Raw genomic sequence first — 16,865 nt, forward strand, 5'->3', positions numbered from 1 at the left:
CTGTCCCTCTCCATCAAACCTAGCATAACAACTGTCCATGAGATTCTCCAGGCATGAATACTGGAGTGGGTTGCCATACCCTCCCCCAGGGGATCTTCCCGACCTAGGGATCGAACCTGTGTCTCTTACGTTTCATGCATTGGCAGGCAGATTCTTTACCACTAATGCCACCTGGATTTAACAATTTAATATTGGATTTAACAATTTCTTTGGGTCTTCATTTCCTTGTAAAATTTATATTAAATAAATTTGTATGCTTATTCCTGCTCATCTTTATCAGTTTAATTTTCAGATCCAATCAGGGGTCCTAAGAGGGTCAAGGAAAACTTTTCCTACCCTAAAATAATAATTATAATCAAAAGCATTATTCTTTTTAGCGATACTCTTCTGTGAGGTGAGGTCAATGTGTATAAATAATGCAGCCACTAAATAGGGAAGTGATTTTGGAGAAAAAAACAAGATAAAAATTGGAGAAGATAGTCAACTCATTGAATTAAAAAGGATATATCTCATAGATATATGTTCATATATATCATATTCAATATACTTGACCATGATTAGGAAAAAGAAGGCAGGAATGGTACAAGTGTTGACATTAACTTGCATCAAATTGATAGTGAAGCTAATAATACTTGATTTTTCAGTCAGATTGTAGCTAATAACCATAACAGAACCAGACACATTTTACTCTGTGACAAATGTAGCATATGTCTGGCAGAGAGTTAGTTCAAACTAAAATAACTGTATGTTTGGGCCTTTAGTATGATAATCAGTACTGATAATAATAAAATTTATATTTACTGAGTACTTATGCATATCGTGCACTGCACCAAGCAGCCTTAACCAATTCAATCTTTAAGGTGATATCATTCCCATTTTATAAAAATATGAAGTACAGACAAGCTAACTTAATGATCAAGTGCTTAAGATTACAAAGCTAGTAAGAGGCAGCACAGGGTTTCAAATCTAGGACTGTGATTCACATCGAGGGCTGGGACTCAAATCTAGCCCAATCTCACTTTTTAGCTCAACTTTAAGCACTGTGAGACAACCAGTAAAAGATTATTTCCGCCAAAGCATGACCGCCCTTGGAATATGTTAAGAAGCTGGTTAAAACTCTTGATTCTTTCAGAAAAATGAAAAGTCTATTTCAAAAAAAAAACCATGTTTTATGATAAAAACGTGCCTCATACTCTCAGCTCTTAAGTTCACATGGTAAACATAAGGCTATATAGAGATTTCAGTATTCAAAAATTAAGGCAATAGGGAGAATTTCCAAAGAAGAAATTTTAAGTACAGCTTTAAATAACAAATGGTGCTTCTTGAGAAGCACTGAAATACTTAAGAATGAAAGAAAGTATTACTATATCTTTTTCAATTCTGGCAGAGAATTAAGCCCTGATATACTGTACACCCATTGTATATAATGAATTAACATCTCTTTTATAAATCTAGAACAGCACCATCTTCATAGCAGCTTGGGAAAACAGCCAAACAAACCACTTGTTGCACTGGTTTAGATGAGGAACTTTGGTTGAGAAAGGATATGCTTTTCAAAGGGGAAAAATAAGGTGACTAGAAAAAACTGATAATTCTATTCATCCTCAAGTCCAGGCTATATACTCCATTGTATCCAAATGCACATTTTTGTAAACGTGTAAAAGAAAATTGACATTGCTAGTAGTCAAGAAGATATTTATCTGAACCTTTAAAAATTAGACTACGATTGGTAGTAAACCAAATGTGTGTAAAGCTCTGAACCACATCATAGTATGGCCATGAACTGTTTAATATTCATTAATCTCTGTAACGTACAAGAAGTGGTGCAAGCATTCATTGGTATTATCTCCTATGCAGAACAGACAATTGGGTTAATAAAGAAAAGGAAAAATGGAGATGCAATGCTGACCTGTGGTACATAAGGACACATGAAGGAAAAGAGCAGTAAAAATCACTTTGATGTCAATTTCCTTCAATTATCGGATAGAGTAAAAAAAAAAGTTATTGGAAATTTAAATTTTGAGCCTCCTTTCGATTTAAATTGCCTGCCCATATTTCCTTTGTGTCTTGGTAACAGATGAAGAAGCTTTAATCAGAGGCCTGAATACAACTTATTTATCAATCAACAACATTAGATTCTGACTACAATTTTGTTGAAAGTTAACTAAGAAATACTTACTGACTTAACAGATCACCAGCCCAGGTTGGATGCATGAGACGGGTCTCCCCCAGAGGGATGGGATGGAGAGGGAGGCGGGAGTGGGGATCGGAATGGGGAACACATATAAATCTATGGCTAATTCATGTCAATGTATGGCAAAACCCACTACAATACTGTAAAGTAATTAGCCTCCAACGAATAAAAATAAATGGAAAAAAAAAAAAGAAATACTTACTGACTTAACAATAAACCTCAGCTTTCTATTTTGTGTGTGTGTGTGTGTGGACCAATTCTGATTCCCATCTGAACTTATAACAGTGTGATTTTTCACAGACTTTTAGTTCTCAGTGTTTTTCAAACAGGATGTCAAGGAGACTGATTGGGGTCACAGAGAACAAAGCTGCATTGCTCTATGTAAACTTCGAGTTTCAACAGCAGGGCAAGAAAGTCAAATGTACAGCTTATGAGACTCTTTCCTCCTCCTACATTCAAGGTCAACAAGGAACTGAAGTTTAGAGATGGAGATGATTGTTTGATATTGTTTGAGCCTACACTAAAGAAAAACTGTGCCAGCAACCCTTATGATTTATTTAAAAATGAAATATTAGCGTAGACTGTAGGAACATTCAGGCAGTATAGAATTAAAATAGTTTAAAAGCATTGACCTAGATTAATATATGCTTCAGGGAATTAGAAAAATGCACACAGATCTTAGGAACATCTGATACATATATAATGAGATACTCGATACTGGGATGTAATTCATGAGTTGGTTAATATGTGTTTATTAAAAGCTTATTGTGTGCTAGATAAAGAAAGTAAATCAATGTCTTTACCCAGCTGAGTTTAATAATCTAATAACAAAGTGAATATTATTATAGATACAGCAATTAGGGCATAATTAATGTCATTCATTCAACTTACATTTATTATTTACTGTTTGCCCCAAAGTAATCTAGCCTGTGAATGATAGGTTTAAAAAAAAGCAGCCTCTGGTCTCTAGGAATTCACAAAGTAAAACTTACAGTTACAATACATCATGATAAGTATTATAAAAGAATTTAGTACAAACTGCTATGGGGATATATAATAGACGCTTCTAACTCAGTTGGGGGTGGGAGATAGGGGAAGGTTATCGGGAACGATTTCTTTGAGCTGGGATGTAAGAACACAGTTTTAAGGGACAATTATAATTTGGGTGAAGAAAAGATAGAAAGTCAGAGAAAAAGTTCAGCATAATTCATAGATACGAGGGATCCTGCCAACTAGGGAATGGCAGAAAGCATGGCTGAAACTAGTTTTAACCACAATAGGGAGTGGTAAGAGGAGTAGTTGATGAGGCAGATAGAGACCAGTTCATAAAGGTTGCAAGTGTCACTCCCTCAGTTGTGCTGTATTCTTTGGGACACCACGGACTGTAGCCCACCAGGCTCCTCGGTGCATGGGATTCTCCAGGCAAGTGTACTGGAGAGGGGAGCCATTTCCTTCTCCCAGGGATCTTCCTAACCCAGGGATTGAAGCCAGGTCTACTGCACTGTAGGCAGATTTTTTTTTTACCATCTGGGCCACCAGGGAAGCCCTCCTAAGGGTTATGGAGAGCCATTGAAAGAGTTCAAGTAGTAGAATAACATTATTACATTAATATTTTTAAAAGTTCATTCTGTTATGTGTGCAAAGATGGATTAGTGATATTTGTGGAATAAATGATGAGGGTAGAGGAACTAGTCTGGATATTGATCTAATAATTCAGATTAAAAAATCCAACTAAGTAATTGAAAGTGGCTTTGGAGACAAGGGGCATAGATTCCAAAGAAACAAAAGAGGCAGAATCTTTAAGACTTAGATCTGATTGGTTATAAGGGATATAACTCCCAGGTTTCTAGTCTTTGAGTGATTGGGTAGTGTCATATATTGGATTAGTGGGTAAAGGTACAGATTTGGGGGCTGAGTTACATATAAGGTGCTTATAACTCTGGAGAGAGATGTGGTCTGTAAACAGGAGTTGGTGCCAAGGTAGTTACTATATAGTGATGTAATGGTAACATACATGAAGCTCCTAGAATGCTCCCTGACCAAAGTAAGTGCTCTATCATCAGTCAGTCAGTTCAGCACTCAGTCATGTCCGACTCTGTGACCCCATGGACTGCAGCACACCAGGCCTCCCTGTCCATCACCAACTCCCAGAGTTTACTCAAATCATGACCACTGAGGTTCCATCCAACCATCTCATCCTCTGTCGTCCCCTTCTCCTCCCGCCTTCAATCTTTCCCAGCATCAGGGTCTTTTCAAATAAGTCAGCTCTTCACATCAGGTGGCCAAAGTATTGGAGTTTCAGCTTCAGCATCAGTCCTTCCAATGAATATTCAGGACTGATCTCCTTTAGGATGGACTGGTTGGATCTCCTTGCTGTCCAAGGGACTCTCAAGAGTCTTCTCCAACACCACAGTTCTAAAGCATCAATTCTTCAGCACTCAGCTTTCTTTATATCCAACTCTCACATCCACACATGACTACTGGAAAAATATCATAAGTAGAAGTAATAATAATGATGATGGATGGTGACCATCATAATAATAAATATGGTTGATTATGAGATTGATCCAGAAGTATACGGAGCTTCATTGTCCAAAAGAACTCCAAACTGTCAAGACTTGTTTAGATCAGAATTGGTACACTAATAGTGGGTTAAGAGGTCCAACAGCAACTGTTTTGCATATTAGCAGGTTACAACTTAAAAATGTCACCTTTTCTTTAGGTAGGTTCTTTTTTTTGCTGCACAGTGTGTGAGATCTTACTTCCCTAAGGATGGTATTGAACTGGTGCCTCCTGCAGTGGCAGTGTGGAGTCTTAACCACTGGACCACCAGGGAAGTTCCCTAAAAGTTCTTAAGCATTAAGTAAAAACAATTAATTAAGCTTCAGTCTCTGTCCACTCAACAGGAAAAATCAATTTAGCTTCAAATCTCAAATTATCTAAATGAATCTCACTACTGGGAAATCTAAGACACTAAAAATAAGATTTTACAGGGTTCAATTTTTTTTGGGGGGGTTTAGATACTGTTACAAATCACAAAGAGTTATATCTAGTATATACTTCAATTTTCCAAATAAATCAGAAAGAACACCATTTCTACCAAGAAATAGTACTAATTCTGGCTTTGGTTTAAGCTAAGGGAATTCTAAAGCACTTTTTCCCAAAGGATTTATAAAAAATGAACACTGCAGGAAAAAACTGAATGTTAGTTAGAAATATGGAAGTGAGTTCCCCCTGCTCCATCTCCCCTTTTTTTAACTTGACTTAAAGGGATGAAAAATAGTGTGCAACTGAAGCCACCGATCTCATTATATTCATAATATTTTATGCATTTTAAATGTCAAGCCAATTTCAAAGATCAAGAAATAGCTAGAAGATTGTATTTAAGCATAGCATAGCAGGTGCTCAACAAATATTTATTAAATGAATAAATACAAGAAAAATAAGAAATTATAGAAAGGAATGGCTTTCTAATACTTCCTTAAACTCAAGTTTTGTATTTTATAGATACACCTGTATATTCTGATAAGACAAAATCCAAAACTACATAATCAACCTGAACCAAGTAAATATATACTGTGAAAATACAAGACTACTGCATGCCATTCAGAGAGTTGATGATTTTTAATAATCCTGAAAAGTGAAAAGCACTGTATTTAAGACAAAACAATTTCTGCTACTCATCTGGCAGCTTTTATGACTTTGGGCAAGATATTTAACCTCTTTGAGCCTCAGTTTCCTTATCTGCAAAATGAGGTGACAATAATATCTTCTCCAAACAGAACCGTAGTGAAGATTGAGATGAGATAAAGGAGATGAACACTAATCAGACTGTCACATGAGTAAGAGAAACATAAAACCACCCATGGAGTCCACAGAGATGGGGCACTGAGTATAGAAATGTAGGAACCCTGCCACAAATGACAAAAGGAGAAACACACTTCATGACAAGTAAATAAATCTCATGTGTCGTAATGAAAAAAAAACAAACCCAAGTGAAGCCAGAACTCATTTCAGAGCGGAGTGCTATGGAGCAAAGGCCACAGCATACACAATCCCATCCCCCCAGAAACCAGCTGTGCATTCCAGCCCGAGAGCCCTCCTGCACACGTGCTGTCACAGAGAAAGTGATACCCTGGTGGATGCTGTAGGCTGTGACTGGAGATGATGCCAATGGCAGGCTTCTCAAATACTCTCATGGGGAATGGAGAATTGCCTGGATGAAGTGGCAGAAAGAAATGGGTTATATATTTTTTACACTAGGAATCATAATCCTGGGGGATTAAGACCTATGGGAAATGTGGTGATGAGATGGTACCAATCCTCTCTTTCAAACGTCTTTACTAATATCACAAGTAATTCATTTGCTTTTCATTACTTTGTTTCTCTCTACAAATACACATTTTAAGAAAAAATCAATTCTCCAAAAATCAGTGTTAAGAAGGAAAAAAAAATCTGTAACAGCTGCAACTTGCAAAGGAAAAAATTAAAGAAGATGGCTGTAATTCTACTGACTCAATAAATTAATCTTTGTGAAGCTACGGGTTTAGCAGTGTCATTCTTTGCAAGGCTATTTATAAAGTTTTAAAGTCAAAGGATGATTTTCTGCTTGTGGTCTGTATACATTACCTGGTATTTTAGATAGTGCCATCTTTCTGTTTTTTGTATGACATTCAGACATAATATTTCTGCAATCAGAAATTAAGTTGACAATACTGGCCTGCATATACTAACTATAATAGCCTGCACAAAGTAAATACATGTAGAAATAGGTTATGTCTGCAAAGTAAAAAGTTAAGATCTTAAAAATTCACAGGCTATTAAAAGTCCTGTTATTTACTAATCATATTTTGAGGTACATATACTCTTTTCTCTTAGCTATTCAACAGTGCCCCTGCTTTGAACAGTAGGCTGAAAGGATATTCAAAGTCTGTTAAAAATTTCCATGACTGTGGCTTATACAACTAGAAAACCCATTTATGCTATGGTTTAACACAATAAGAGTAAGAAATTAAATCTCTAAAAAGGCAAAGAACATAGGTCAAAGTTCACATAAAATACTCTGTTAAAAGAACACGGATCTCACGAGTGATAAGCTTTTCTAGATTTTAAGATGCTGTATGTGTGTGCTCAGTTGTGTCTGACTCTGTGACACCATGGACTGTGGCGTGCCAGGCTCCTCTGTTTATGGGATTCTCCAGGCAAGAATTCTGGAATGGATTGCCATTTCCTCCTCTAGAGGACCTTCCCGACTCAGGGGTCAAACCGGCATCTTCTGAGTCTTCCACACTGGCAGGCAGATTCATTACCACTGAGGTACCTGGGAAGCCCTAGATTGTACAAACCTTATATAAGCATCAAGGAGACTACTTTCCTGAATAACCTAATCAGTTTTTTAAAAGGGAGTGAATCTTCTATTTTATATAAAAATAGGGGAATCATATGAAATTCTCATTTAATAATCAATTTGGATGCCTTCCTCTATGATTAATGGGACAAGATTTTACTAATTCATTCTAAATCTTCAGCTACCAGAGACAGACCTATACAAGTCTGCAAACTGGAATCTTTGTCATAGCCAATAACGGTTTAATAACAAATTACCCAGTTCAAAGGAATCTTTATGGAATTAAGGTGGCAACAATCAAGTTGGCTGTTTAGGCTTTAACCATTTCAATATGATACAGTGACTGCCAGAATAAAGTTACTCAGAAAAAAGTACTGTATGAAAATATACAAATTTCCCCTTAAAATTAACAGCTAACTATTTCCCTTTGGTACCGTCATCCCTTTCAGCCAAGTGCGAAGTGCAAGGCAAAATAAATTAAGGCAAAAGGAAAATAAAAGAAGAATGGTGAGGGCGAGCATGTTGTTGACCATGTAAGAAAACACGTGCAAAGTATACCTCAGATACACTATAGGTAGATGAACACGAGGGAAGCCGAGCCTGGTTTTGCAGTGGGGAAAAGAAAACACTGTTAAAGAGGAAGTTGTAGCACAGTAAGTGTCTCAGAAGCTTAGGAGGCTCCATCACCAACAAATTTGCCAGATAATAAAACAGTCTTAAAAACAGACATTTGAGCTTGAAATCTCAAGGTTCATACTATTTGAGGAGAACCTTGTGATAAAAAAAAATACCTGGCTTTAAAAAATATCCATGACGGAGAGGACTACCCCAGTTAGAATCTGGTCTGGTCTTGCTGAGAAGATGCTCAGGTAAGGTTAACAGGGAAGTGGAACACTGATTACTTTTTCCTGCCGTACCACACTGATCGCACTGTCATAGTGTTAGCAGACTACATGTGAGAGTATGTACAGAATGACTCTACTGTACATTTTGATATTACTCTTGAAAGAAGCTGTCAAAGCCAGCTCAGTATGCTCATTCTGATTTCCTTTTCCTACTATTCCATTCTCATTACTGAATCCATTCTGTAGTACTGAATCTAAATAAACAAATAAGCCAATAGCAATAACGAAAAGATATTTAAAAACCTGAACACAAAACTCTTTAGACCCATCTTTTATCAGAATGTTTCACTGATTTTTTTGTGACTTTTTTATGACATTGACTTTCTAATTTTCTGCCCTGTTGTTACTTTCTAGGTTGTTGCATGTCATGTTAAATATTGTGGCTTCTTCTTTCATTATGCTGTCATAATGCCATGTGAGTTAAACACTTAGATATGTATTTTCTAGTTGCATACTCTTTATGAAGTTCCAAAATACAAAGTTAGGGTGGGAAAATAAAGAACAGAAGACGGCACCATGGAGAAATCAAGAAATGTCATTATGTGATTTGTTCTTTTAGTATATTTCCAGCACCAAGCACAGTGGAATGTAATAGTAGGCACTCAATAACGGTTTGTTGAATGAGTAAATATACAAAGTCTTTTTTCCCTATCCTCAAAAACTGAACTGTGTGAATTAACATTCAGAAAACTTTACATTTATCATCACAAAGATTTATGATAAATTGTATCACTGCCAATTAATGATCTACTAAGAGGTAGTTTCTAAAATATGATAAATTCTATGCATATTAAGAAATTTAACCTTTCTTTCGGCCACACACACATCTAATTTTCTTTAGCAGGATACTAGTTCTAAGAAACCCTTCCTCAGCATGTTTGTTCTGTTCCTATAACTATACCCGTAAAACTGAAAAGCTTTATCTTTCAAAATAGCTTGAGTCTTGTCTTTTTTTTCCTTCTCACTGCTCCATTTTCAATTATTAGGGAAATTTACTTGTCAAGGAGATCTTTTGTTAACATCGTATTTTTGTATTAAAGTCAATTCTGAGAAGGGCAATTCCATAATAAGCATTAAATCCCTCACAGATGTGTCACTTCCACTCCAAGTGATGTCTTAGGCTACTGTAGGCAATTTTACAAGTATTAGATGGTTCAAAGCACAAGAAAGGTTTTTGCTATTTTTCAGCAGAACTGAAACTTCAGGATTGAATTAATTCACTTTACATGTTAAGCAAATGCTAATAAAGCGAAAGCAAAATTAACCTGTTTTCTAAAGAGATAATCTTAAAATTTATTTACTGCCATCTTTATCATTACTGTAACCTGGTCATATTATAAAACATTACCTACCAAGATACTCAGGATGTTACATGCTATAAATTAAATAGTAAATAAATGCCTATTATTAATGTGAGTAAATGTCAAAGAAGGAAGACTTAGGAGGCCCAAACAATGTTCTACATACAAGAACCAAAAAACATTGAAATGTGCTTAAAGAAAGAGTACGTAAACAAATTGATGTTTACTCATTTAAAAGCTACTTAAAGATTATTCATCTAAGGACTAATGGTCCAGCTGTTTTTCCTTATCTCAATCAAAGCAGGTTGATTCAATGTAAACACTTAAGGATTTTTAAATGCTATATTAAGACATGATGTATTACTTGATCACATTAGAGTGTCTTTCCTAGTTGTATGAAATTTCCTATAGAACTTACGATTTTATGTGGGGTCAACTAAGAAATTTAGCAGAAATCAAAAGTTGATCATGGTTTTCAGAGGAAATATCTTTACTAAGATACAAGGAAGTAATAAACAGAAAAATGTAATGTGTGCAGCAAAAATACTCTAAAAACACATTTTAAAACAGTTCAAAGAGCAAGAATGCAATTTATCTTTAAATCTTTGTAAGGGTACCCCCCGCCCAGATAAGAGGAATTAATAATCTGTACTTTCTCCATATGACAGTTCTATATTTGAAGGGTTTAATGTAATTTCATGGTGAGTTTACTTGGTGTGCAGGTGCGTGTGTTTGGCATGTGAAGAGAGAGCAGCTGGAAAAAATAATATAAAAAGGAAGAATAAAAATGTAAAGGTAGGAAATTTCAGGGGATCAACTCTTTTCAGTGTATGCTTCCATGCAGAATGACCTATAACCATCCTGAGAAAAAATTAGCAACTTTCCTTTTCTCAACCTGTAAAATAATTTCACACAGACTCTTTTATAACAATCTCTTTGTCAATGTCATCTTGACACTCTAACCAGTTTTAGCAGGTCTTGGCAAACAGGGAGATAGTACTACACAGTTTAGGCTTTCTGTGCCATATGGTCTCTGCTGCAATTATTCAACTCTGCTGTTGTGCAAAAGCAACCACAGATTACATACAATGAAAGAGTGTGGCTGTGTTTCAATAAAACTTTATTTCTGAACACTGAAATTTTAGTTTCATATAATGTTCCACATGCTACAATAAAATATTCTTTTGACTTCCCCCACTACCATTTAAAAATGCAAAAATCATTCCTAGGTCATGGACCCACAAAAGAGAAACAGGATTTGGCCCAAGGGCTGTAGTTTGTTGACCCCTGAGTTATAGCATTAATTTAATGAACAGAAAAGTGAAAATATCCCGAAGACAATTCACCAACATATAAAGAAGTGTTAGTTTAGAACTAAAGCTGGAATCAAAACACTGATCTTAAAGGCCTGTAAAATCACAATTATCTAATTCATTATTTGTTATCCTATTTCATACTAGTCTTATTTCAGCATTCAGGAAATTACTAAACATTGAAAAACTATTCTTCAAAAGACATTGCTTTCTGACTTGATTTAAACATTTTTCTTAATAAAAATAGTCTTATTTTATGTGATATCTCCTCCCTTAACTTTTTCCACTTCAAATAATACCATCTTTTTTTTTTTGTTAGCACAGCAAGTACTCATCATATTCCTTCTACTTCATCATCTTTCTTCTTAGTACACTGATGTGCCAGTAAATCTGTTTTCATAAGGCATCTTCCCTTCTACTGTTTGTTAAAGTCTTTCAAAAAATTAACATATTTGATTACCCCAAACCTATCTGTATATATTTGTAGATGAATGGAAATTTACCAGGGTATTATATGGACTGACTTAAAACACAAAATTTGTGGCTTTGAGGTATTTTTATTCCTCTCATTTCTTTTTTGTCTTTATTTCGTAAGCACTTATCTACTTTTTTTCTGAATGTTTTAACATTTAAGCTTCTTTCCAGGGTTCAAGATGATAATTTTATTATTATTAAAATTACTAAAAACAAATTTAGAGTTCAGAATACTTAAGCTCTGTACAAAGTACAGAAAAAGATGATACATTCTTAATTTACAAGAATCAAGTGCATCCTACATTCTGCTATAGAAGAATCCATGTAAAATAAAAAAGTATGGTTTCACATGAGAAATAAAAACAAAACTATTCTAAAAATAATTGCTTAATAGAATATTCAACTTTATATCATTGATTATATGTAATAAATAAAAACACAGGGTTCTTTCCTCTAAAAAACATAATATATCATATAGATGATACCAGTTGAAGCACTGATTTAATTAAATCCTTATCCCAAACTTCTGAATGATCTCACCTTTTTCAACTATTAAATATTTAAGTGGTGACATGGTTCTGAATCTTTCATCTCTCTGAAATATTTAGCAATGTTTCAATGAATTAAAAAGCACTCATATACTTGCTCTTCTGTGGAAATAATAAATTTCCACAAAATGAAATGGTCACTATATGCCAATTTATTTCATTTTAGAAACAAAATCTGTTGATACAGCCTATGGTACTGAGAATAACTTTATCTCTAAGTAACAGTTTTTAACATACAAGGCATATTTTAAGGTGTGCTCAGACATGGCTGACTCTTTTGCAACCCCATGGACTGTAGACTGTCAGGTTCATCTGTCCATGGGATTCTCCCAGCAAGAACACTGGAGTGGGTTGCCATTACCTCCTCCATCTCCCTGACCCACGGATTGGACCTGTGTCTCCTGCAGCTCCTACATTGGCAGGTGGACTGTTTACCACTGAGCCACCTAGGAAGCCATTATTTTAAAGCATTCTGGGGGAATTAACAGGAAAGGAGAAAACCTGAACATTCAGCCGAGATTTGATTTGTATCTTTTCTTAGCTGAACTCTGTAGAGAAGATACCATTATTTGCCTTTTGACAATTAAAAAAAATTTTTTTGCCTATTATTCCAGTTAACAGGAATCTTAGGATGATATACTTTATATTCAGTCTTTTCAGAAAAAAGGTAGGACAAAGTGTGACACAGTGAAATTAAACAAAAGGTGAGGACACTCAGACTAGTTACTATGTACTCCTCCTTGCAGGATAGGTATTGAAGAAACTGGAGTGGCATGAGAACCCAATCTTCAAAGCACAGAGCTTTCAATAAACCTAATCTAACATGAACACCCTACCATATAGACCTTAGCAAGTCTAATTTTCTGGTCTTGGTTTCATTGAAAGAAAAATAATATCACTTCCTATGACTGGTTAGGGAAGAATATGGCACTACATACATACATTATGAGACTCATTTTAGGAATTTCTAGAATGATGTCCATATGTATCTAGACTTATTTAATTATAAAATTAATAAAAATCTTTTAAATTTCTAGAACACTGGAATAGATTCTGGGGATGACTGTGGATGATTTTTCAAATTCTCTTAAGAATATGACTGAAAAGAAGGACTGGCTCAAAAGAAAGAAGTAGAAAAATGAGACACATATTAATTTCCTCCTCTGTTTAGCAATCAGTATTTAATGATTGATATTATTAAAAACTGAACTTTAGTAATCAGGAATTTCATGAAGAGATACACATAATAGACAGTACATAATTAAAAACAAAGCTGAGAAAACAGAGAATTTTCATAGCGCTAGTATTTTTTATTCTATCCTTCATAACTATTATAGCAAATGAATTAAAAGTATGGCAATAATCTTGGGAGAAGTAAATCAGACCTAAGATTCTTAGGAACTTCTTTTTAAAGCCCCAGAAATAGGAGACTGGGGTTAAATAGAGCCAGAAATTATTTACTGCAATATTTTTGTTTTTGTTCTATTTTATTTTTACCATATACCATTTCAGAGATTTTAATTCTATTTATCTTGAAAAGATATACTCAGGAGAAGGACCAAGCATTCTGAGTCTGAACTAATCAGTCACAAAAATACTATTATTAGTATGCCTATATGATGTGTGGACAGCACTGAGTGACTAAAAGGTATTGTTCTCCTTCAAAGTGTTGTCCTGGGTCATGAGATTAGCCATTATCTCAATTATTTGTAAGATGTTACATAATAGTGTTCATAGTGAAGATTCTTACTGCCTAATTTTCTTATTTTTAGACCAAAAAAAAAAAAAAAAACCACAGTATCTTACTTATTCCCAAAGAGTCTGAGTTAAAAGAAGTCTATTAACTCAGAATAGACGTTATCTACTTGCCAGATTACCCATAATGAGACTCTAACATTGAATATTTTCCTTGACAACTGAAATGGAATCATCAAGGTTCTATAACTTGGATCCAGCACATAATTTAGAATCCTGCTGACACACTCCAACAAGGGTCAGAAGACACAGTCAATGGAAAAGCTCCAAATGAAGTCTCATGAAAAGATCCTCAGAAAATTATACAATTGTGTAAGAAACACAGATTTTTTGGGGAAAAAAAGTTTTTAATTTGCATTGGAGCCAGAGTGCTATTAAATCAAATGCAATGTTACTGTGGCTAAAGGTCATCTACCCTGCCAGTTTAATCTTTATTTCATAAATGTGAGCATGAAGCTACAGCTCAAAAAGAAAGAAAGAGATAGGGAGAAAGAGACAGAAAGTAAAAAAATGGAGATGAGAGGACAAACCAATCTGATTTGGAATTACCAGTCAGCAGAAGTTTGGGGAAAAAAAAATCACCGAGTGAAATCGTACATTTACTCTGAGAGAGTATCCTTTCACATTGCCTTCTAGGTGATCTCTGAGCTCCTCCAGCTTTCGATGGAGCTACATGTAAACATCAGAAAATGAATTGAAAAAGCAACTTGTTCTCTTTTCAGTTTTCCTTTTTCCTTTTAAAAATAAGATCATAGCATTATACATTCCTCACTGCCTTTGGCAAACATCTCAAAACATCAAAGATCTTTGTACAATGCAAGAATACACGCTCAATAAACTGTGACTAGGAAGAGAATATTTTAATTAAAGCATCTTTTCTCCCCAAAGTGTTAGAGAAAATAAATACCATAACTATTCTTATAATTCCCTACAGATTCACTTTAAAGCTTTCACTTTTGCAGAAATATGGAAAAAAGATACTTAAGAACCATGAAATTTGCCTTTCTTTCCCAAACACACTTTATGATTTAAGGCTTCATCCATATCCAAGTAAATGGACTGAACCCTAAAATGTGTATTTTGTTCTTAAATGTATTTATGTGTATATACATAATCATATTGTATATACACTTAAAAACAATAAACATATAATGACAACTTGAAGTTCTTTACATCCAAAAGTTTAAGTTCAAGATCAACACAGGTGTACTTGCACATATAATCCAGTTTATAGCAGATGGTGCTGCAGTTATGAATGCTATTTAATCTTTATTTCACTATCAGTCATTTCCAAAAAGTTATGTCAAACTGCACCTTCTCACTTGAATCTGAGTTATAATCCAGTTTCAACAATAATGGATCTATGTCCCCTTAAAAATTAAAATATGATACCTCACAGGTAGACAGTGAGGAATGCTACTGATATATCATCAAGATACATAAAGTCATATATTTCTGACTAAATAATTTTAGTTTGCCTTGCTTTTGAAATAGGCATATAACCAACACTTCCAAGCCCCTCTGATTATCTTAGTGAAATAATAACAGAAACATGCTACCCAGTATATAGCAGTGTTAGAGAACAGAGAAGATGGCTTGTTTGGAATAAAAGACACAAACATACAGACACACCCTCATCCATGTGCACTCATGTGTGCACACATACAGATAAATAAACAACAACAAAAAGTAAAATTAAGAAGGCAGAAGAGGCAAGGAGAGGAAAGAGTACAGATATTAGTGCTTCATAAATTGTTAAATGGAAATAAATTGGAGGTGTGTAAAATTTTTAAATGACTTAATATTAGCCTCAAAGTAGTTACTGAATATTGGGATATTCCAGAACAGTGATTTATGTCATTTTGATTAATTTAGCAGTTACTATTGCTGTTAGGACACATGGGATTGAGACAGAAGTGGCTAATTTTGAAGGAGGTTTCTTTGTGTATTTTTAAAATTCAGCAAAATTTCCAACTTGCATTTATAGTGGCAGCATTAAAAGTGATTAATTGGCTATGCCTAAGTCCCTTAAGGGTGATAACTTATTTATCTTTTCATCGTGATTAAATGTTAGAGTATCAAGTGCCCAAGACATATTGACCAAATGGATATTTAACAACTACCAAATGGTACCATAAGATCAAAAATCTTAAGTGGTGTATTAGTAGGCCATATACACAAATGGGCAAACCTTTAGATAAATATCAGTTTCTTTTGATTATTATATCAATTTTTAACTTTTGACAAAACAAAAGGGATTAAGAGTGCTTACTATTAACTATATGTGAGCTCACTATAATAGCATCATATGAAATTCCTTTTCTAATTCTTAAGATTATATATATATGTGATATATGTTATTAACTCATAATAATTATTTTTCTGGAATGAACTACAAAATGGTAATGGCACTAAAATATACTTAATTACTTTTAACAACAAAAAAAAGGGGGATATAAAAATCTGAAAATAAATGCTTGTTCTCTGTGTAACAGGAACTTAATACATAGTCAGTGACATCAACCAGAGGAACGGTTTACTCTGGAACCCCAAATTATAGGCACCTGAAATGAGGCAGGTGCCCTTTCTCTTGTTTGTGGTGCCACTCAAAGCTAGTTATTTGACAGCTTGCCTTCAGCTGGTTGCTCTATGTGTAGCTGAAACAAACAAAAAAAATATGACCCAACAGCCAATAAAAATACTAAAATAAAACAAAATGGGATGGTGAAAAATGGAAAAAGCCCCCTCCCTCCCTCCACCCTCCAAAAAGGAAGAAGTGTAGGCTATAGACGAAATCTTGCCAAAAAATGTTAGAAACATATTTACTTTGAGGGATCCAACTCTACTAGCAACTCCTTTGCTTTCATCCGGCCGTCTAATTTGCTACAATGAGGGAAGATGGGTAAAAAAGACAGAATAAAGAAAAAGTGAACTTAAAAATTTTTCTAAACATTAGTAAATAATACATGCAAAAACATCAATCGACTCTGAGATATGTCTTAGGAGGCCAAGGAGTTAAGTAACTAAC

At 34.6% G+C, this 16,865-nt stretch overlaps 1 protein-coding gene across 8 annotated transcripts in view; it reads right to left on the minus strand.

The window, feature by feature from the left end:
- The window catches only part of GPHN (gephyrin), a 524,395-nt gene that overhangs the window by 167,048 nt on the left and 340,482 nt on the right, over positions 1 to 16,865 (minus strand). For 4 of the 8 annotated variants that reach the window (XM_043918812.1, XM_043918808.1, XM_043918813.1 and 1 more), the window contains one exon: positions 16,664 to 16,720. The exons of 3 other annotated variants lie outside the window; for them this stretch is intronic. In XM_043918812.1, coding sequence (XP_043774747.1) covers positions 16,664 to 16,720 — 57 coding nt within the window. Of the gene's footprint in view, positions 1 to 14,434; positions 14,507 to 16,663; positions 16,721 to 16,865 lie in introns of all 8 variants that reach the window. One more of the 8 variants, XM_043918815.1, reaches the window with a different exon arrangement.

Source organism: Cervus elaphus, chromosome 12 (assembly GCF_910594005.1).
Source record: "Cervus elaphus chromosome 12, mCerEla1.1, whole genome shotgun sequence".
Lineage (NCBI taxonomy): Eukaryota > Metazoa > Chordata > Mammalia > Artiodactyla > Cervidae > Cervus > Cervus elaphus.